The following is a 20100-nucleotide window of genomic DNA, read 5'->3' on the forward strand; positions in this document are numbered from 1 at the left end:
TACTTACACAACCAATATTGATGATGACGAAGTTACAGTTACTGGATTATTTGAAAAATCTACTAACGAAGCTGGAGCATGGGCTAGTGCTACATTTGAAGAGGCTGGTGAACGTACTACGTTTACTGAAAGAATAGTTACTGAAATTGATGGTATTGCTCAAACTAAAGATGCAGAAGTTGTTGGATATGATTATGGTGAATATGGAATGTATTATTTGACATCAATATTAGCAGATCCAGTTGAAGCTAGATATACTATTACTACAGATGGACCAGATGGAGAATATACAGGTATTGTTAGAGTTACATCAGATGAAGAAAATTGGTGGTTCACAACCACAGATATAATATCATCATACACTAGCACATATACCATTAATGATGATTTTGAACAAGCTACTCATATTGTATATGCATCAGTTAATGAAGAAGGAGAATGGATCACATCTACATCAACTCATACTCCAGAATCACAAACTAGATTAACTACTTACACAACCAATATTGATGATGACGAAGTTACAGTTACTGGATTATTTGAAAAATCAACCAACGAGGCTGGAGCATGGGCTAGTGCTACATTTGAAGAAGCTGGAGAGCGTACTACATTTACTGAAAGAATTGTAACTGAAATTGATGGTTTTGCTCAAACTAAAGATGCAGAAGTTGTTGGATATAACTATGGTGAATATGGAATGTACTATTTGACATCAATTTTAGCAGATCCCGTTGAAGCTCGATATACTATTACTACAGATGGACCAGATGGAGAATATACTGGTATTGTTAGAGTTACATCCGATGAAGAGAATTGGTGGTTTACTACTACAGATATATTATCGTCGTACACTAGCACTTATACTATTAACGATGATTTTGAACAAGCTACTCATATTGTATATGCATCAGTTAATGAAGAAGGAGAATGGATTACATCTGCATCAACATATGTATCAGAATTACAAACTGAAACTTCAGAAACTATTATTACTGAGATTTCGGAATTAACCTCATCTAATATTGAGTCATCAACATCAGAATCACAAATTGAAACTTTTGAGACTATTATTACTGAGATTTCTGAATCAACATCATCTAATATTGAATCATCTACATCAGAATCACAAATTGAAACTTTTGAGACTATTATTACTGAGATTTCTGAATCAACATCAGAATCACAAATTGAAACGTCAGAGATTATTACTACTGACCTTTCTGAATCAACATTATCTAGTATTGAATCAACAACATTGAATAATGATTCATCAACTGCACAATTTCAAAATGATAAAGAACCAATTGAAACATTAGAAATGATTGTACCAGATGATATATTTATAGTAACTACAGAATTTGAAGAACAAATTGAAACTTTTACATCAAATGGTACTCATATAAAATTAATGGATGGTGAACCAATAACATTTGAAATATTAGGTGATATATTAAGAGTTCCAAATTTTGGTTATATAAAAATTGGTACACAAGGTGAATTAATATTAGTTGAATTTGAAAATGCAACTGGTGGTTGGTCATATGAAAATGAAATTTTAAGTTTGGATTATGATTTTAATAATAGCTTGAAAAAACGTGATGCTGAAGAAGTTTCATTATATGCTTGTCCTGCTGAAATTGGGTATTATATTAAAGTTAACTTTGGTCAAACTTGTGCATATCTTGAAATTAATATTGAATCTATTGCTCCTGAAGATCCATCAACTACTGAAAGTATTAATATTGTAACAACTGAAATTGATGTAATAACAGAAAGCTCAAATGTTGTTGGAGAAGTTACTGAACAAAGTGAAATTGAAAGTATGGAAATGTATATTACTGAATCTGAAACAGAAGCACTTGAAACTTCAATTTTCAATGAGGAACCAACTGATGAATCAAGTGGTAGAATGATAACCGAAAGTATACCAATTGAAACAGAGGTAGAGGTAGTAAATGAAGTAACAGCAACTGAAGTTAATGTATTTGTAACAGAATCCATTGAAGAAGTATTAATAGAAGTTAATGCGATTGAAACAGAATCAACTGAAGAATCTTCAACTGAAATTAATGTAATTGAAGAAATTGAAACAACAGAAGGATCAACAACTGAAAGTAATGCAATTGAAACAGAATTTGTTGAAGAACTTGAATCAGTTGACACATCATTAACAGAAATTGAATCTGGAAGATCATTATCAATTGAACCTACAGTTATTGAAACAGAATTAAGTGAAGAAACATCAATTGAAAATGAATCAAAAGAAACATTAATTGAAGATGAATCAAAAGAAATATTAATAGAATCAACTACAGCATCAATTGAAACTGATGATCAACAATTGAATTTAGAAACAGTAACTGAAAAAATTTCACTAGAAACTGAATTTAAAGAGGATTCATTAACAATTGAAGAAACTTTAATTTATTCATCAATAGTTTATTGGAACAGTAGTAATAGCTTAATTATTGAAGGTATAAATACTGAATTAAAACCAATGGAAGTCACTGAAACTAGTTTGGGAATTGAAGAAACTGAATTAATTGAAGAAATTGAAAAAACTACAACCACTTTATCTGAAAATGATCAATTTAGTCAAACTGCCGAAGCTGTTGTTGATATTGTTAGTATAAAAGCAGCTGAATCATATGAAATAAATTCAAAATCTAGTAATTCAATTACTTCATCATTAACTACTATTTCAATTGATGATTTAATTGATACAACAATAACAAGTAAATTAATTGAAATTATAACAATAACATCATGTAATTCATCATGTCAAACTTCATTAATTTCAGAATTTACAAATGTTGAATGTGACAAAAATGAATGTAAATATAGTAAAATTTTAAATACTAGTGTTGAAACTGAAATAATTGATGCTGATGAGAAAGCCAATAATCATAGTACTAAATCAAGTATAGATTCAACTACAATTGATCAAATTTCATCATCAATTTCACCAATTTCATCAAGTTCATCATCATCATCGTTGTTACTTTCTCAAAATCAAAATCAAGTTGGAGGTCAAGTTGAAAATCAAATTCCAAATCAAGAACAAGAAGAAGAAGAATTCAATTCTATAACTTATGAAGGTAAAGGATCAAATAATTTCAATTCATTAATTCCTTCAAGTTTAATTACATTATTATTAGTTGTTCTTATGATGTAAGAGCAGAAAAATTTCGAAATCAAAAGTAATAAGGTTAATCTCGATGATTATAAAACCTATTTCTTATCAATATTAATTTTTATATTCAATTTTTTATATGGTATTATCATTTATATTTTTAAAATTATTTTATGGTTTATTTTGTTTTTTTTTATGATTTATTAAGTTTATATATTTTTGTATTTTGTTTTAAGTTAATTTAAATATGTTTGTATTTTATGATAATTTTTATTACATGTAGAGTAGGCAGTAGAGATTAGCTCTCGTGAAATTGAGTAAGTAGTTCGTTGTTTGTTTGTTGGTTGTTTTACAATATTTTTTTTTGATAATTTTTTGCGGCAATTTTACTCATTTTTTGGAAAAAGAAGTATTAAAGATATTAAATATCATAAGTTTGGGGAAAAAAACTGAAATATAGAGCATGAGTTGAAAGGATAGTCAGTGCTTGTTCAAATGAAAGTAACCTTAATTGTATTTAAACAAATTAGTAGTTTAAGAATTGTCATTTTGAACGGCTGGTGTTGAACATTTTTCAACTACCATACAATTTAACATGAAACATCCAGCAATTATATTTATTGAGGGGAGTGTCTATCTAATATCTAATTTTGCGTGTTAAGACTGGTAGCATAATTAACTATGTAGATATTTAGTATGTATTACATAATATTAGTAGCATGTATTATGTAATACACACAAATAGGGATAATTTATTTACTATTATAGTAAAATATATAAATAAAGTATACACATAGTAAATTTGTATATATTAAGTTTTTTTAGTACTATCGCACACTAAAACAATTGGTAGTACTACACTATATATAATATACTACTATACTATATTACTATGCTACTAATAAAATATATATATATAAATTCTCACCTAATTTTTTTACCATACAAATTTTTTTGTTTGTTACTACTTTTTATCTATTACAACCATAGTATAAACCAATTATTTAAAGTATGTACACATAATAACTATTAGTATTACCATACAATAATAATAATATTAGTACCACTATAAATTTTTTTTAAATTTGAAAAAAGTATAAATTGAATCAACTAAGACACAAATTAAAATTCAATATAGATATTACTATCAAAGAATAACAATCAATTGAATATACAAACTACAACAATCAAAATGGAGATTCAAACAATTTCAGAATGATAATCAATTGAAGTATAATCAAGTAGGGGTTTCAGAATTGGGGAGAGAAAATTACAATTGTAACAACCGCTTAAGGGGAATTTCAATTGGAAAGTCACAACAAATCAATTCAAATCAATTCAACATCAATCAGCTCAATTTCAATTGCCATTAGAAAGTTGAATTCAAATTTATGAAATTATTTTGACAACCAAAAAAATTTAGGGGATTTTTAAAAAAAGTGGGAAAATTCAAATTTCATATTTTCTCTCTCCATAACAAAATGTTTTGATTCAACTAGCACTACCCTCAACATGCTACCAACTCACCAGCAGAAAAAAGATAAATTTCACGAAGTATAAACAAATACACAAAACACGAAAAGTTAACTATCTTCCATAATAATAATAATTGATTGATTTGTTGTGACTTTAAAGAAATTTGTTTTCATATATAATATTGGAATTCAAGTGAATTGATTAATAATACTTTTTTCTTTTATACTTTTTTTCAGTTTTGATTTATATTTTTGGTTTTACTTTTCACTTTCAATTTACATTTTACTAACTTTGCAAGGTTTATAAATATGTCTGCTCCAGGTGAAAAAAGAAAAGCTTCAAGAAAAAAGAAAGATCCAGATGCTCCAAAAAGATCTTTATCTGCTTATATGTTTTTTGCAAATGAAAATAGAGATATTGTAAGAGCTGAAAATCCAGGTATAACTTTTGGACAAGTTGGTAAAGCTTTAGGTGATAAATGGAAAGCTTTAAGTCCAGAAGAAAAAATTCCTTATGAAAATAAAGCAGAAACTGATAAAAAAAGATATGAAAAAGAAAAAGCTGAATATGCAAAAAAAAACTCAGTTTAGAATCAACAAATACACAAAACCAAAAATCAACAACAACAACTTCTAATTTAAAACAACAACCAAAACAACAACCACAAATACAACAACCACCTCAAATACAACAACAACAACAACAACAAGCACCACAAATTCATCAACAACAACCTCTTTCATCTACTACTTCAATTCCTCCTCAACAAATTTCTCAACAATATCAACAACAACCACATCAACCTCAATCATTTGTACCACCTCAACAACAATATCCTTATCAATTTCAAAATCAATTACCTCATCAACAACAATATCAACAATTTTATCCAAATCAACAATTTACTCAAACTAATTTAAATCCAAATCAAACTCAACAACCAAATCAACAAAATCAACAAAATCCTAATCAAAATCCAAATCAATCTTCATCATCATCTTCAACTAATCAACAAAATCCAAATGATTTTTATGATAATTCTACATTTCAACAACATTGGATGTAGTTTGAGTATTTTATTTAACTAACTTGGTGGTTATTGTTTTTTTTTAATTGATAAATTGTTAGAGCAAAAAGAGAAACTAATTACATGTTTTATTAATCTATTATTTTTTATTATTTTATTATTAATTTTTGTTATTATTATTACTATTCATTCATTATTTTAGAAGTTGTTGTTAATTTTAACTTGATTTTTCATGTTGGTTCGTTAAATTCCAGGTTTTAATCAAATATTTTTGTATTAATTTTTTTTATATATCTTATTTTTTGTTAGCTTACTAATAAATGATTACTCTTAATTGAAGTATTACGTCTGACTACTCTAATATTGGTTGATTAAATGGATAATCACCAAAGAGGTTCTTCTTAGGAAAAATACGGCTCAAATAATATAAGTTGGAAACCCTTTCTTGATATATCACCATTGGTTTATTCATTCTCAATTGAATATCGATGCTTACGAATCTATAATAAATTACAGCTTTGCCAGATCAAATAAGATAGATCAATTAATCTCAATAATAAAAAAATCGACAATTAATACAAATCAAAATTAGACAGTTTGATCGGTAATAATCATCGATTTTTGAAGAATACGTGGGTGAAAAATTATAAATTGTTGACTTGCAAAAGTAGAATGATTTTTGATTTTCAACATGTTGTATCTTAATCTTTAATCTTGTGCTTGAGTTGTTCAAAACAAGGCTTAATGTTGCCAGTTTTCATCATATGTTTCATGACAATGTTTAAGAAGTTGCTACTTATTATATGAAATGTTCTTTAAGCATTCACACTGTTCCTGCAATCATTAGTTCTAAAACTATTCTCTCATTCTGCTTTGAATTGTAAAATTTATCAAATCTTTAGATTTTTGAATTTTTTAAGTTTTGGAAATCATCAGTTACTTCAAACACCTCATTCCAAACAAGTTATAATGGGGATTTTAGAATAAGGTCTTTGAAGTAATTGATGATTTTCCTTTAAAATGTTGTGGAAAAATGTTTGGTAGATCATCAACCTTTCGTCCTGTTTTTCAGAAGAATTAAAATCTCAATCCTTTATTTTTTTTTACAACCAAAAAGTTCATTTTAGCAACCACTTTAATAGAACTAATGCATTAAATTGAGAATGTCACAATTACCACCACCATATTATAATGATGATAAAAATTCATTTGCATATGCTACGGTACATAAGAGATGGCCCAAAATAATAGAAACTGCAATTAATGATATTCAATTAACAATTGATGAAGAAACTTCTAATGATATAAAAGAATCAGGTTTAAAAATTAAAAATCAATTAAAACAGTTGCTAGAAGATTTTAAAAATGATTCAAAAGTTAGAGAATTTAATGATATAGAGTTAAAAGCTAACCCTGATCTAGAACATTTTAATAAAAGTTTAAAGAAATTGAATCAACAAAAATTAGTTACATGGCAAACTGGTCCTTGGTTATATTTAGAATGTTATTTATATCAATATATTCATAACTTCTTTATCCTCACTGAATCAGAATATTGGTCAAAATTTGATATATTTGAAAGACTCAAGACAAAAACTTTTAAACAATCAGAAACAGGAGTATTAGAATTATGTAAACGTTATAAATCATTAAATAATCAATTATCCAAGATAGATCAAGAAAGTTTATATTTATTATTTAAAGAATTTATTGATATTTCATTATGGGGAAATGCTACAGATTTATCATTATTAGCTGGTGATATAAGTTTAGATGAAATTAAATCTGTTCAAGGTGAAGAAGTTCGTAAAAAAAATGAAGAAAAAATTATTGTTAATGATATAAAACAAGCATGGGATTCAATTACTTTAATTGATGATTCAAAAAGAATTGATATTGTATTAGATAATTCAGGATTTGAATTATTTGCAGATTTAATATTAAGTTTATTTTTATTAGATTCGGGCCTAACTTCAAAAATTATTTTACATTTTAAAGAAATTCCATGGTTTGTAAGTGATTCAATGATAAAAGATTTTTATGATTTAATTAATCAATTAAAAGATTCGCAATTTTTTCCAGAAATTTATAAAAATGATTCAGAATCTATAACTTTAGTTTTTGAAAAAATTGAAAATTATGTAACTGGTAAACAAATTATCATAGAATCTAATCCTTTTTGGACATTAGATTATAATTATTGGTATATACCAGAATTTCCAGAACTATATAATGATTTAAAAAATTCTAACCTAGTTATATTTAAAGGTGATTTAAATTATAGAAAATTAACTGGTGATTTACAATGGCCCAAAACAACAACTTTTAAAGAATCAATTCAACAACTTGCAGAAACGGATTTACCTATATTATCATTACGTACTTGTAAAGCTGATGTTGTTGTTGGATTACCTGAAGGATTAAATGAACAATTAATTAAAACTTATGAAGAATTAGGTAATGAAGGAAAATTTTGGAGTTCAAGTGGGAAATGGGCTGTTATTTCATATAATAAATCATAAATTATAGAGATAAAAAATGATAGAGACCAAAACAATGAGATAGATAAATAGATATATAGAGTATGATAAATATTACTAATGACTGATTAAATTATGACCTCTTTTAAAATCCCCAGTTGTAAATTATATATTCCATATATATCTAGATTTATGATATCGTGACTAATCCAATACTATATGTCATCACCCTCTCATGATCAAACACTACACAAACTGTAAATTGCAGATTCAACACGTATCATGACATCTTGATAAATCCAATACTATTAATCATCACTAAAATCCTCTCACAATCAAACACTGTGTTTTAAAATCAACTTTCACCAGCTTTTCTTGAATTACAAGCAACAATTTTAAATTTATCAACATTAATTTCCATTTCATTATCATTATTCCCACCACTACCAGAACTATTAGGACTTATATCATTTAATTTTATTAATACATTCTTGATTATAAAAGTCCAAACATCATCACAAAATCTATAAGTATCTAAATCACCTTTAAAAACTAATTTTGATTTTGCTATATTATTTTCATTTTTTAAATTTTCGGATATAATTCTATCAAAATTATTTAAAATTCTATTTGCTAATTGTGGTTGAATTTTTTCATCTGATATTAATGTATCTAATGCATCTGCTAATGTTACTCCTATTGTTGATCTTCTATATAGTTCGTAATATGCTGGTGCACTCATTATGGATTAATATAGTAGGATATATGTTGATGAATTGAAGTGTTTGGTGGTTAATGGTTTGGTTGTTTGATAAGAATGTAGATAAAGAGTGTTGATAAGATTATGTGATACAAAATTTGATATTTTTATTTTTCTGTTTAATTCTTTTACAATTGATTGCAAATTTATTTAACCAACTCATCATCAATGGATCAATTAACAGTATCAGAAAGATTTAAAATAGCATGCAAACAATATGATGAACTTCTAGAATCAACAGGTAGACAAGATTCAATTGAATTTCAAACATCATTACAAAACTTAATAAAAGAATTTGAATTAATATTAAAAATTATAAATCAATTATCATTATTTAGTGATAATGAAGAATTAAAAGAATTATCAACAAATTATATTCCATATTTAAATATATGGTTTTATTTATCACAATTATATTCAAGACTGTTGATAAGAAACAATAATATATCAATTGATAATAAGCCAGACTATTTGAACATAAGTAAATCATATCTTATTGAATTTTTAACAAATTTGAAAAATTATCAATTATTAACTAAAGATCAAGAGACAAAATTAAAATTAATTGATGAAGGAGAACCTTTTGCATTATCACCACAATTAAAAAGACAAGAAAAGATTGAAAATTTTAAAAAAGAACAACAATTAAAAGAAAAAATTGAATTTTTAAAAGAAATTGATAATGATAATGATAATGAACTGAATTCAAAAATTGATGAAGATACTAAAAGATCAATATATATTAATCAACTACAATTTAATTTATTAAAATCTTTTGAATTAATTGATTTATTAAATATGGAAATTCAAGTACTAAAAAATAAACCAATTAATAAAATAGAAGAAATAAATGAAGAAGATAGCCGATCAAAACCAATAACAAATAATGATCCAGCAGGTTTTACAACAAGAGTTGAGAAACTACCTACTCAATCAAAAACAAATATATCAAATTTAATATCAAAACAAGGTAGAATATTACAACCATTCACAATAACAACAAAAGAAAAATTAAAAAACAGAGTATTTGGTACTGGACAAGTATTACCTTCAATGACAGTAGAAGAATATTTAGATTATGAATTAGCAAATGGTAAATTGATGAAACCAGAAGTTAGGGATCCTATCAAGGATGATGAAAATTATGAAAGTGATGAAGATGATGATGCTCAATTAGAAAAAAGAAAATGGGATGATTGGAAAGATGAAAATCCAAAAGGTGCAGGAAATATGGGTGCTAATATTGGTTAATTATATTAGTTACATGAAAGAAATGACAAAAAGCTTTATTGTTTATGTATTTATACAACATGACATATCACGACTTTACATTATTACTTAATCTATTTCTTTTAACCATTCAAAATATTCAGTTTGTAAATTATTTATATTAATAATTTCTCTTGATTCATTTTTTTGAACTAAAATCCATTGATCAGTTTTATTATTAAAAGTTTTTAAAACATTTAAAATTATAATATAAAGTTCTAAAATTTTTAATTTCAATTTATCATTACTTTGGTCTTGATCATTAAATTGATTTTCAAATTGAAGTTTAAATTGAAATTCATTTTTATATCTCCATATAAATTGATATAAAGCTTCACATGATCCTCTTTTATCTCCCTCTCCCAATTCAAATTCTTTAACACTAGCTGAGTTACCAAAATTTCTCCAAGAAAATAAAATTTCATAAATTTTTAAAGATTGATTTAATGATGAATCATTTGCAATTTGATTTAATATAGAATCAATAAGTTTAAAATTTTTTAAAAATAATTTATTATTTGAATTTTCGAGTGGAAATAAAATTTTATATTTATGTTCATGAATTAATTTTGTTATAAATTGTTTAAATAAATTTTTTATATGTGAATAATTTTGTAGGTTATTTAATGATTCTTTTACCAATTCATAATCTGATATATTTAAAGAATTTTGGAAAATATTTAAATTATATTCTTGTTTTTTTTCATCATCTTCTGTATTTTCAATAGCTAATTTTTCAAATTTTAATGAAATTTCAATAAGCTGGTTATTTAAACTAATTGAATTTTTATTTGATAATTGAGTTAATAAAATTTTAGATAATTCATGATAATAATCTGATTTAGTTGGATAATCAGATAATATAATTAATAAAGGTCTTAAATTTTCATTTTTTTTTAAATCATAAATTAATTTTATATTTATATTTTCAAATTTTTCAAAATCTAAAAATATGTTGAAAAATGTTTGTGGTTCTTTGTTAAGTAATGATATAATACCAATTAAAAATAATTCTTCAACATTTGTTTTAGATAATTTGTCAACAAAATATTTTTTCAAATATATTCCTTCACCTTGATTTATCAATTGTACTACTGAATCAATTATAAAATTATCTTTTGATAAAATATCATTATATAAACAATCAAAAGCATCATTTGTTTGTGAAGTATTAATTAATTGTTTTAAATTTATATTTTTATCAACTATTGCTGACCAAAATAATGAATTATTTATATCACTTAAACCTTTAATTTTATTATTATTTGAATCTGTTGTGAAATTTGTATTCAATATAAATCTAAAAATATCATATTTTTGAATTATATTAACAACATTATTTAATAATTTCAAAATTTCATCATTAACTTCACAAATTAAAAATAATATAATTAAATTTAATAAAATTGTTGTATGTTGTTGAATAATATTTTTAAATGTAATAAAAGTAGAATATTGAAAAAATTTACCTAATTGATGATATGATTCAAGTTCATTAATTAATTGATAATCTCCAATTGTAACTAATGATTGAATAATTTCTAAAACATTTGGAATCTTACTTAAATCAATTAAAATTAAATTAATTTCTTCATTACTTAATTTATTATCAATAAATGTTTTAAAAAGATCATTAACATAATCAGAATTTAATTCTTTTTGAAATGAAAGTATAGTGTTGTATAATTTATGATATGATTTCGAAGATAATGTAGCACTGAATTTATCAAATATTTTAATTAATTCTCCATCTGGACTTGATAAATTTTTATAAACAAAAGATTCAAAATAATGAGAATGTCTAAAAACACCAAATCCATTTGAATTTAATGTAATATACTTTTTACCAAATATTGTAATAGCTAAAACTTCATTACTTAATTTTTTAAATTCTTTACATAATGAATATAATTTAAACCAAAGATATTTACTATCTGTTTCTGAATTGGAATTAATTAAATTATTGGCTGTTGTTTTTAAATTTGTATCAATTTTAGGTATTTCAACTTTTAAATGCTGACTTAATATTGAAATCGAAGTTGTAACTATTAAATCATTGAAAAATCCAGAATCAAAAATTTCACGTTCATAATAATCTGATTCATGAAATGCTGATAATTCTTTATCATCTTGTGGAGTTGGAGACGATATTTGAATTTCTAAAATTGATCCATTTACGAAATTGATTGTATATGAAACTAAAATCGAAGTTGTATTTGACTTCCATAGTATGTGATAATTTAATTTTTCATCTTCTGTATATTCAACTTCATAATCCTGTATGAACCAAATTGTGTTTTGAAAAGTTGAGTCATGAAAGTAAACATCTGATGTTGATAACAATGTATTAGGTAATTCAGGTTGTATATAAAATTGACCTTGTTCTTTTAAAGTGGTACCATCTAATTTAAAAGTTTTAAAAGCAAATCTACTTTTCTTTGATTCTCCACCTTCAGTTGTTATCAAGACAGTAATATAATGTTCACCATTCAAACTTATCAATTTTAAATATTTTGTAGGTATAGTAGTTAACCAAACGTCTCTTGATTTTTTATCAAATAATGATATTTTAGATAAAAATTGACTAGTTTCTGTATTCCATATTTTTAATTCTTTACTTACAGTCAAAGTTATAAGTAATTGATCTATTTTCAAAACATCAACAATTGAATTTGAAGATATTCCATTTAAATCAGTTCTTTTATCGCCAGCAAAAAATCCACTAAAAATTGAAACAGGTTCATTAAAGTTTCTAATCTTTATATCTGATAATGGTTCATGCCTATAAAAATTAAGTAATCCACCATCTTCCAACGAAACAATAAGACTTAAATCATCAATTGATTTTAAAATATATGGTTGTGATCTCATTTCAAAAGAATAAGGTACAGATATATGACCCCATTTTTCGAAATCAGATAAATTTAAATTTCTACCTTCAATGAAAGTTTCAATTGATAATTGTAAAGTAATAAATAAATATTTTGAATCAATTAAATTTATATATATATTTTGATCTTTTTGAATTATACTTATACAATTAATTGATGAAATAGGATTGGGTAAATGAATTTTTATATTTTGTAATTTAACTCGTAAACTATTTTGTTTGAAATCAATAGGTGTAATCAAGATGGTTTTTAAATCGTTAAAAATTGAACTCAGAATCAATGATACAAATGGATTTGAATTTAAAGTTAAAAATTGACCAGATGTAGATGATTGTTGATGAAAATATTCATTAGGATCTGAATTTATTATTATTGATGATGAAGTTGATGGTGAAGTTGATTGATATTTTAATGGTAATTTGACATCTAATGTCGGTAGATCATAAGAATACCCAGAAACATTTGAATTTGAATATGATACTTCCATATTCTTCTATTTATAGTATGTGGTTTGTTATCTTGTAATTAATATTGTTTACTTTTCAAAACTTGGTTTTAAAATTTGAAATTTGAAAAGAGAGAAGAAATTGAAATTGATATTTGCGTTTAACACACAACATTAACATCAACAACTTTCAAAAGAACAACAACTAAATGTCTTCAGTGGTATATTATAAATTTCTACATCAAAAGAACAAGAGTGTAATACACTTTGATGGTACAGCAATAAGTGTATTTGATTTAAAGAAAGAAATTATAACTCAAAATCAATTAGGATCTGGAGTTGATTTTAATTTAAAATTATATCATTCAGAACAACCAGAAACAGAATATGAATTAGATAATGATGTTATACCAAGATCAAGTTATGTTTTAGCTAAAAGATCACCTGCAAATTCAAGAATGGGTAAATTTAATAATGCTTCAAGATATATAACCGGAAAACCAAGAATAAATAGAAAAGTTTTAAATACAACTAATGCCACTGCAGCTGCAACTACTAATGCAATCCCAACAACTCAATTAGGTGAAAATGCAACAGAAGAAGAAAGGATAAAATTGATGTTTGAAAATCAATCAAATGCTTGGGCTCAAACTCAAGATGATTTAGCACAACATAAAATGATTTATTATAAACCAACTTCAACAACAAGTGGAACAAATCAAAATGATGTACCTCCACCTGGATATATATGTTATAGATGTGGTAAAAAGGATCATTGGATAAAAAATTGTCCTACAAATAATGACCCTAATTTCGAAGGTAAAAAAATTATGAGAACAACAGGTATACCCAAATCATATTTGAAAACCATATCTCGTGAAGAAGTAGAAAAAAATTCAACTAAATTTTCAACCAATGATGATGGTGATATAATAGATAATGAAGGTAATGCAATATTAATAACTGAAGAAGGTGAATATGCAATTGCAATGGCAGATTCAAAAACATGGACAAATTATCAAACAAAATTACAAAATGCAGCAATGAAATCAAAACAAGAATATGATTCAAGATTAGTTTCATTAGTTAAAAAATATAATAAACCAGAATTTATAGATGTGCTATCAACAAATTATGAAAAAGTATTACAACCACCAATTTATATGACTCCATGTTGTCAAGATAATTCAAGTTTAAAAAATTTAAAAAATTTTAATTACAATCAAACTGAAATAGAAAATACTCTTATAGAAAATGATTTCCATTGTCCAAATTGTGGTAAAAGTGATATTTATATTGATTCATTAATTAGAAATGAAAATCTAGAAAAGGAATTGAAAGAATTTATAGAATCTAAAGAATCTGAAATTGGAATGCAAGATCCTAATAAAAGATCATTAGAAGATGCTAGTTTAGATGATGGTGAACCAAGTAATAAAAAACAAAAACAAGACAATTTACAACAACAACAACAACAACAATTTCCTCAACAACCACCTCAATTTCCTATGGGAATGATACCACCACCACCATTTGGAATGCCAATACCTCCAATCAATTTTCCGCAAAAGTAAGATAAATATGTAATGACTAATATGGTACGACTTGTATACTATGTATAGTAATAAATGAGATCATGAATGATGTATAATTCTATTGACTAGTAGACTATTTAAAGGTGTGTTTATATACAGTACCGATTTAAAACATCTCTCTCTATAAAAATTTTCAAAAAAAGTAAACAATTTATAACGACTCTTCTCTTTTCAAATTAAAGTATAGACTTCCATTAGTTGTCTATACAATTTTATAACTTCAACAATTGATTACTTAATCTAAAACGTATGAGTCAGTCATTCAACAGATTTTGAAACTGTTCTTAAAGCAGGAATCAACTATATATTGAGATAGTTTTAATTAGATTTCATAAGGATGATCAAAAATAATTAAAAATTCAAACTAGAGTATGTGACTATTAATTAGAATGATCACAACGTTATTCAAGTTTACTGATTTAGAAATTTATTTTTTATAAACTATCTTATTATTGATTTCATTTGCAAAAGAGCTAGTTTCAAACTGTAATTGGGTTTATCAAAAGTTACTAACTTTTAAGAAGAAAATGTATGTTCAATTATTATTCGATTAGTGAAAGAATAGAATATTTTTATGATGATTTAACAAAAACAAAGCTGGAATTACTGGCTGAAATTCTGTGATTGATAAGTTTTTGCACAATACGCCACTGATTATTATTCAACTCAATTCTTTTCATTATTAGATTCAATTAGAATATATCATACTAACTACTGTCACTAAAGTGTATGTTTAATCTTTTGAATTATTCGATTTTTCAAATGAGGAACTTTTGCACTGGGCACTGATAAAAATTTTATGAGTGACAACGCATTTATGGTGGGCCTCAGAAACCCATCGTTACTGATTTTATGAAATCAAGTTGTTTTAATATTCGGTTTTAGTACTAACTCAAGTAAAGTTTCAATTAGAGTTTTGAAAAGAGCTGTCAGGACAATTAAAATGTACTTTAATGTATGTATCTCACAAATTCACCATTATTTAAATGATGATTACCTAGATGACGAGTCAGAACTCGGGTTTCCCGTTGATGACAACCTTTTTTTTAATACCATTCATGCAATTCTGATTTAAATGGCAATTTAAATTAAAATTTTCACTAACACAATGAAGTAGTTGTTATGTTTTGACAAAATAAAGTTTTTTGAAACATGTTCATGACGTTCTAGAAAATATTTTAATAATCATTTAAGCAAGAAATTAATTTTACGATAGCTTTGAAAATAAATTAAAAGGATGATTCAATCAAAAAGACAAATAGACAAGCATATGTCTGAATTCAAGTTGAAGATAGTCTTTCCACGTCTGATTTTTTCTATTTTTCAAAAACTATCAATTTGAATGAATGATTTTTCATTGAAATTTCTTTTAGAAAGTCATGAATTCGTGTTTCATGAATGAAAAACTGAATGAAAAAAAGTATACAAAAAGTGTTTATGATGATCTCACCACATTTTTCACGACGGTCTACTGTTTGTTTAAGGACTGTTAATCCTTAAATGTTGATGATAAATCTGGCCTTGACCGGCCGTGGTACCTGATTACACTTTTTAACTTTTTAATAAATAAATAGAATATACTATTATAGTAGGAAATATAGATTCAAATTCGTGAACAATAAACTATAATTCGCTCTTTACTTGCCATAGCTTAGAAGGACATTGTTGTCTTGCTCTCTTCATTTAAATTTAGACAAATTTAACACTTAATCGACTAAAAATTCGCAATAAATTTCTAGTGTTGCAAAATTTTTTAACGAACTCTTTTCTTACTCTTCTTGAAAACTTAAACTCAAATAAAAGTATGTTCAACTAACTTACTAAACATTCTTCAAATGAAATCAAATAAAAACCACAAAAAGTGATGATTTATTTTTCTTACATATCATGAGTTTTTCAATGAAATATAAAATTAAAACGATTTGCATGTCAGTCTGATTTTTTATTGATTTTTTTATTGAAGATTGAGTCCTTGAATAAGATTGATGTACTAACTTACGATAGGGTAATGGATTTATTCGAACATCTTCATTATTCCAAATCCGAAACTCCAATTAAAAATGCAAGTTTATAAAAGATATGAAAAACTGGCAATCAAATAGCTCAAATATTCATGACGGGGAAGTTGAACGTGATGACATGAAATGATCAGAAATTTTGCTCGCTCAGGTCTAGTCACTCAACCATAGGTCAAAACAATCAATTTCAGGGCGACGTGATCTCCAGTTACCGACCTTCTAATGTTTGTTGTCTCCTTTCATCTATCATGAACTTCTCTCAACTGTACATGCTGTTGCATAGTGGAAACATAGAATTTCGAGTTATAGGATTATTTGTTTGTTTGATCATGCGTCGCTATCAAAATTTTTGTTTACCAGAGAACGTCTCGATAATGAGACAATTACTAAATGATAATTGCCAGAGCTAGATTATTACTTGGACATGTTGGTAGTTTGACAATGATTAATGAAGCATCGAAAGATGCTTTTACAAGAGACAATTTATACCTACTACAGCTGAAAGTTGTGATACTATCGAAGTGGTAATCGATGCTATGGTCCGAAATAACGTGTCTCCATTTTGTAATAGGGTGCAAATTGAAAGAAGTTCTTTCTGATGGATACTGAAATTCATCTCAAGGGGGCTCAGTGATCTTGAGATCAGCTTACCGCAGGTTTTAGACGGGAAAGCTAAGATTGCTCTTATGGCTTGAATTAGCTTTTGTTTGTAATTCAACTTTGTCTACCTGATAAATTACTTTAATTTGAGCATTGACTGATTTCAGTATCAAATTTTTAAATTCATCGACAACAACAACTTGAATTTGAATTCATTACTGGTAGAACTACTATAGTTGAAGGTTAGAATGCAATCTTGATGGTAGTCGATATCTGAACAACACCTTGTTAATCCATAGACTGAGATCATCAAGTAACACAACATTTATTCCAGAAAATTAAATTGTTCACTATTGTCTTAAACGTGATAAAAAGGTATGAATTTGATTATGATTAACCTCCTAACAATAAGTATTATGAAATTAAACTCATAATCACAAACGAGATTTGGCTTTCAAATAATCTCTGTTTGTGATTATGAGTTTTATTTTAATGATAAGGAGATTCATCTGTTCTATCACCTTTTATCATATTTAATAGTGATATGGTTTTGTCTATAGATTATTCAATTTTAAAAATTTTAATGCCAGATGCTTATCTGCTTTGAGAAAATACACTTACAATGAGAATATCTAATTTTACAAACCTGTTTATCAAGATGTAAAAATTTTTATTAACCCTATATAATTCCCAGCAATTCTATATAAATTAAAAAATAAATAGTAACAAAAGATTTAATGAGCTGTTTTTTCAACATTTGGTAATTCTTTTAAGGATTGCCTAATTGAATCAACTCCTTTTAATAAATCTTCTTCACTAATAATTAAAGGTGGAGCTAATCTAATAATATTATCATGAGTTGGTTTAGCTAAAACACCATGATTTTTCATTAATAAACATAAATCCCAAGCAGTTTTACCATTAGTTTTGGATTCATCTATTACTATAGCAGATAATAAACCTTTACCTCTAACTTCACTTATTATTCCATTACTTTCTGATTGTAATTCTTTTAATTTTAATTTTAATAAATCACCTAATTTTTTTGATCTTTCAACTAAATTTTCATCTTTTATAACTTGTAATGCTGCAATTGCAACTCTACAAGCTAATGGATTACCACCATATGTAGAACCATGAGATCCAGGTTCTAAAGTTAACATTATTTCTTTTGATGATAATACTGCACTTACTGGATAAACACCTCCAGAAATAGCTTTACCTAATAATATAATATCTGGTTTAACATTTTGTGAATGTTCATAACATAACATTTTACCAGTTCTTGCAATACCAGTTTGAATTTCATCACAAATTAATAAAACATTATATTTTTTACATAATTCAGAAACTTTTTGTAAATAATCTGATGGTGGTACAACAATTCCTGCTTCACCTTGAATTGGTTCTAATAAAATTGCAGCAATTTTATCACCAGCATTTTTAAAAGCTTTTTCAATATCTTCAATAACTCCATATCTTATTAATTGACCTTTTTGTTCACCAGGAATTTGAGGACCAACATTTTGTAAATATGGACCAAAATTAGTTGTAGCATCTTCATCAGTTGACATTGAAATAACTCCTAAAGTTCTACCATGAAAATTATTTACTGCAGATAAAATTATTGCTTCATTTGGTGGTATACCTTTTTTAACATAACCCCATCTTCTTGCTAATTTTAAACCAGTTTCTACAGCTTCTGCACCAGTATTCATTGGTAATACCATTTCATAATTGAAAAATTCAGTTATATATTTTGCATATATACCAAATATATCACTTGAAAAAGCTCTTGAACATAATGTTAAATTTTGAGCTTGATCTACAAGGGCTTCTATAATTTTTGGATGACAATGACCTTGATTAACTGCTGAATAAGCAGATAAAAAATCTAAATATTCATTTCCTTCGGGATCCCATACATGTGCACCTTTGGCTTTTTTAAATACAACAGGTAATGGATGATAATTATGTGCTGAATATTTAGATTCTAAATCACGTGCTTCTTCTGATGAAATATTAAAATTTGGTTGAGACATAATTGATTTGCAATTGTTGAATTCTGGTTATTAATAGTATATTATGGTTATAGTTTTAAAACAATTGTTGAAGTAGAATATTCAATGATATATATATTAATTTGAAATGACTTGTTTAAATCAACGAAATGATTGCAAAAAATTTTTATTTTTCTTTTGCTGTATAAATTTGATCGCTATAGGCAATTGAAACAGTAAGACTGATCAAATTAATCATTATATATATAGAGTAATAGGTAGATCATTATAATCTAGTACTAAATCAAAATATACGAAAAATGTTTCAGTTAATGGAAGTTAACAACTGATCGTTAAATAATTTCTTCCCACCCCTCTGTTGCTACCAAGTACAATTCCAATTTAT

General features: G+C 25.8%; 8 protein-coding genes across 8 annotated transcripts; 5 read left to right on the forward strand and 3 right to left on the reverse strand. All coding sequences in view use genetic code 12, as the record gives it.

Moving 5' to 3' along the window:
• On the forward strand, positions 1-3175 carry KGF55_005345 (uncharacterized protein; the record flags this gene model as incomplete). The annotated part of the gene is made up of 1 exon (XM_051760348.1): positions 1-3175. A coding segment is annotated over one exon (3175 nt), but the record flags the coding sequence as incomplete, so codon positions are not given.
• Positions 3176-4917: 1742 nt separating this feature from the next.
• On the forward strand, positions 4918-5675 carry NHP6A (high-mobility group nucleosome-binding protein; the record flags this gene model as incomplete). The annotated part of the gene is made up of 2 exons (XM_051760349.1): positions 4918-5101; positions 5200-5675. 2 exons carry the CDS (start codon positions 4918-4920, stop codon positions 5673-5675), a joined length of 660 nt encoding a protein of 219 aa, XP_051611888.1.
• Positions 5676-6799: 1124 nt separating this feature from the next.
• HRT2 (putative methyltransferase) lies at positions 6800-8158 on the forward strand (the record flags this gene model as incomplete). The annotated part of the gene is made up of 1 exon (XM_051760351.1): positions 6800-8158. The coding sequence occupies one exon, from the start codon at positions 6800-6802 to the stop codon at positions 8156-8158; it is 1359 nt and encodes a 452-aa protein (XP_051611889.1).
• Positions 8159-8471: 313 nt separating this feature from the next.
• On the reverse strand, positions 8472-8858 carry TOA2 (transcription initiation factor IIA subunit gamma; the record flags this gene model as incomplete). Its single annotated transcript, XM_051760352.1, has 1 exon — positions 8472-8858. One exon carries the CDS (start codon positions 8856-8858, stop codon positions 8472-8474), a length of 387 nt encoding a protein of 128 aa, XP_051611890.1.
• Positions 8859-9044: 186 nt separating this feature from the next.
• KGF55_005349 (uncharacterized protein) lies at positions 9045-10127 on the forward strand (the record flags this gene model as incomplete). Its single annotated transcript, XM_051760353.1, has 1 exon — positions 9045-10127. The coding sequence occupies one exon, from the start codon at positions 9045-9047 to the stop codon at positions 10125-10127; it is 1083 nt and encodes a 360-aa protein (XP_051611891.1).
• Positions 10128-10214: 87 nt separating this feature from the next.
• Positions 10215-13523, reverse strand: KGF55_005350 (uncharacterized protein; the record flags this gene model as incomplete). Its single annotated transcript, XM_051760354.1, has 1 exon — positions 10215-13523. The coding sequence occupies one exon, from the start codon at positions 13521-13523 to the stop codon at positions 10215-10217; it is 3309 nt and encodes a 1102-aa protein (XP_051611892.1).
• Positions 13524-13690: 167 nt separating this feature from the next.
• KGF55_005351 (cleavage polyadenylation factor subunit) lies at positions 13691-15055 on the forward strand (the record flags this gene model as incomplete). The annotated part of the gene is made up of 1 exon (XM_051760355.1): positions 13691-15055. The coding sequence occupies one exon, from the start codon at positions 13691-13693 to the stop codon at positions 15053-15055; it is 1365 nt and encodes a 454-aa protein (XP_051611893.1).
• A 3373-nt stretch (positions 15056-18428) lies between these two features.
• On the reverse strand, positions 18429-19736 carry CAR2 (ornithine-oxo-acid transaminase; the record flags this gene model as incomplete). The annotated part of the gene is made up of 1 exon (XM_051760356.1): positions 18429-19736. One exon carries the CDS (start codon positions 19734-19736, stop codon positions 18429-18431), a length of 1308 nt encoding a protein of 435 aa, XP_051611894.1.
• Between the last annotated feature and the right edge of the window lie 364 nt (positions 19737-20100).

The sequence above is a fragment of the Candida pseudojiufengensis genome (assembly GCF_024610245.1).
Source record: "Candida pseudojiufengensis strain CBS 10847 chromosome Unknown scaffold24, whole genome shotgun sequence".
Taxonomy (NCBI): domain Eukaryota; kingdom Fungi; phylum Ascomycota; class Pichiomycetes; order Serinales; family Debaryomycetaceae; genus Lodderomyces; species Lodderomyces pseudojiufengensis.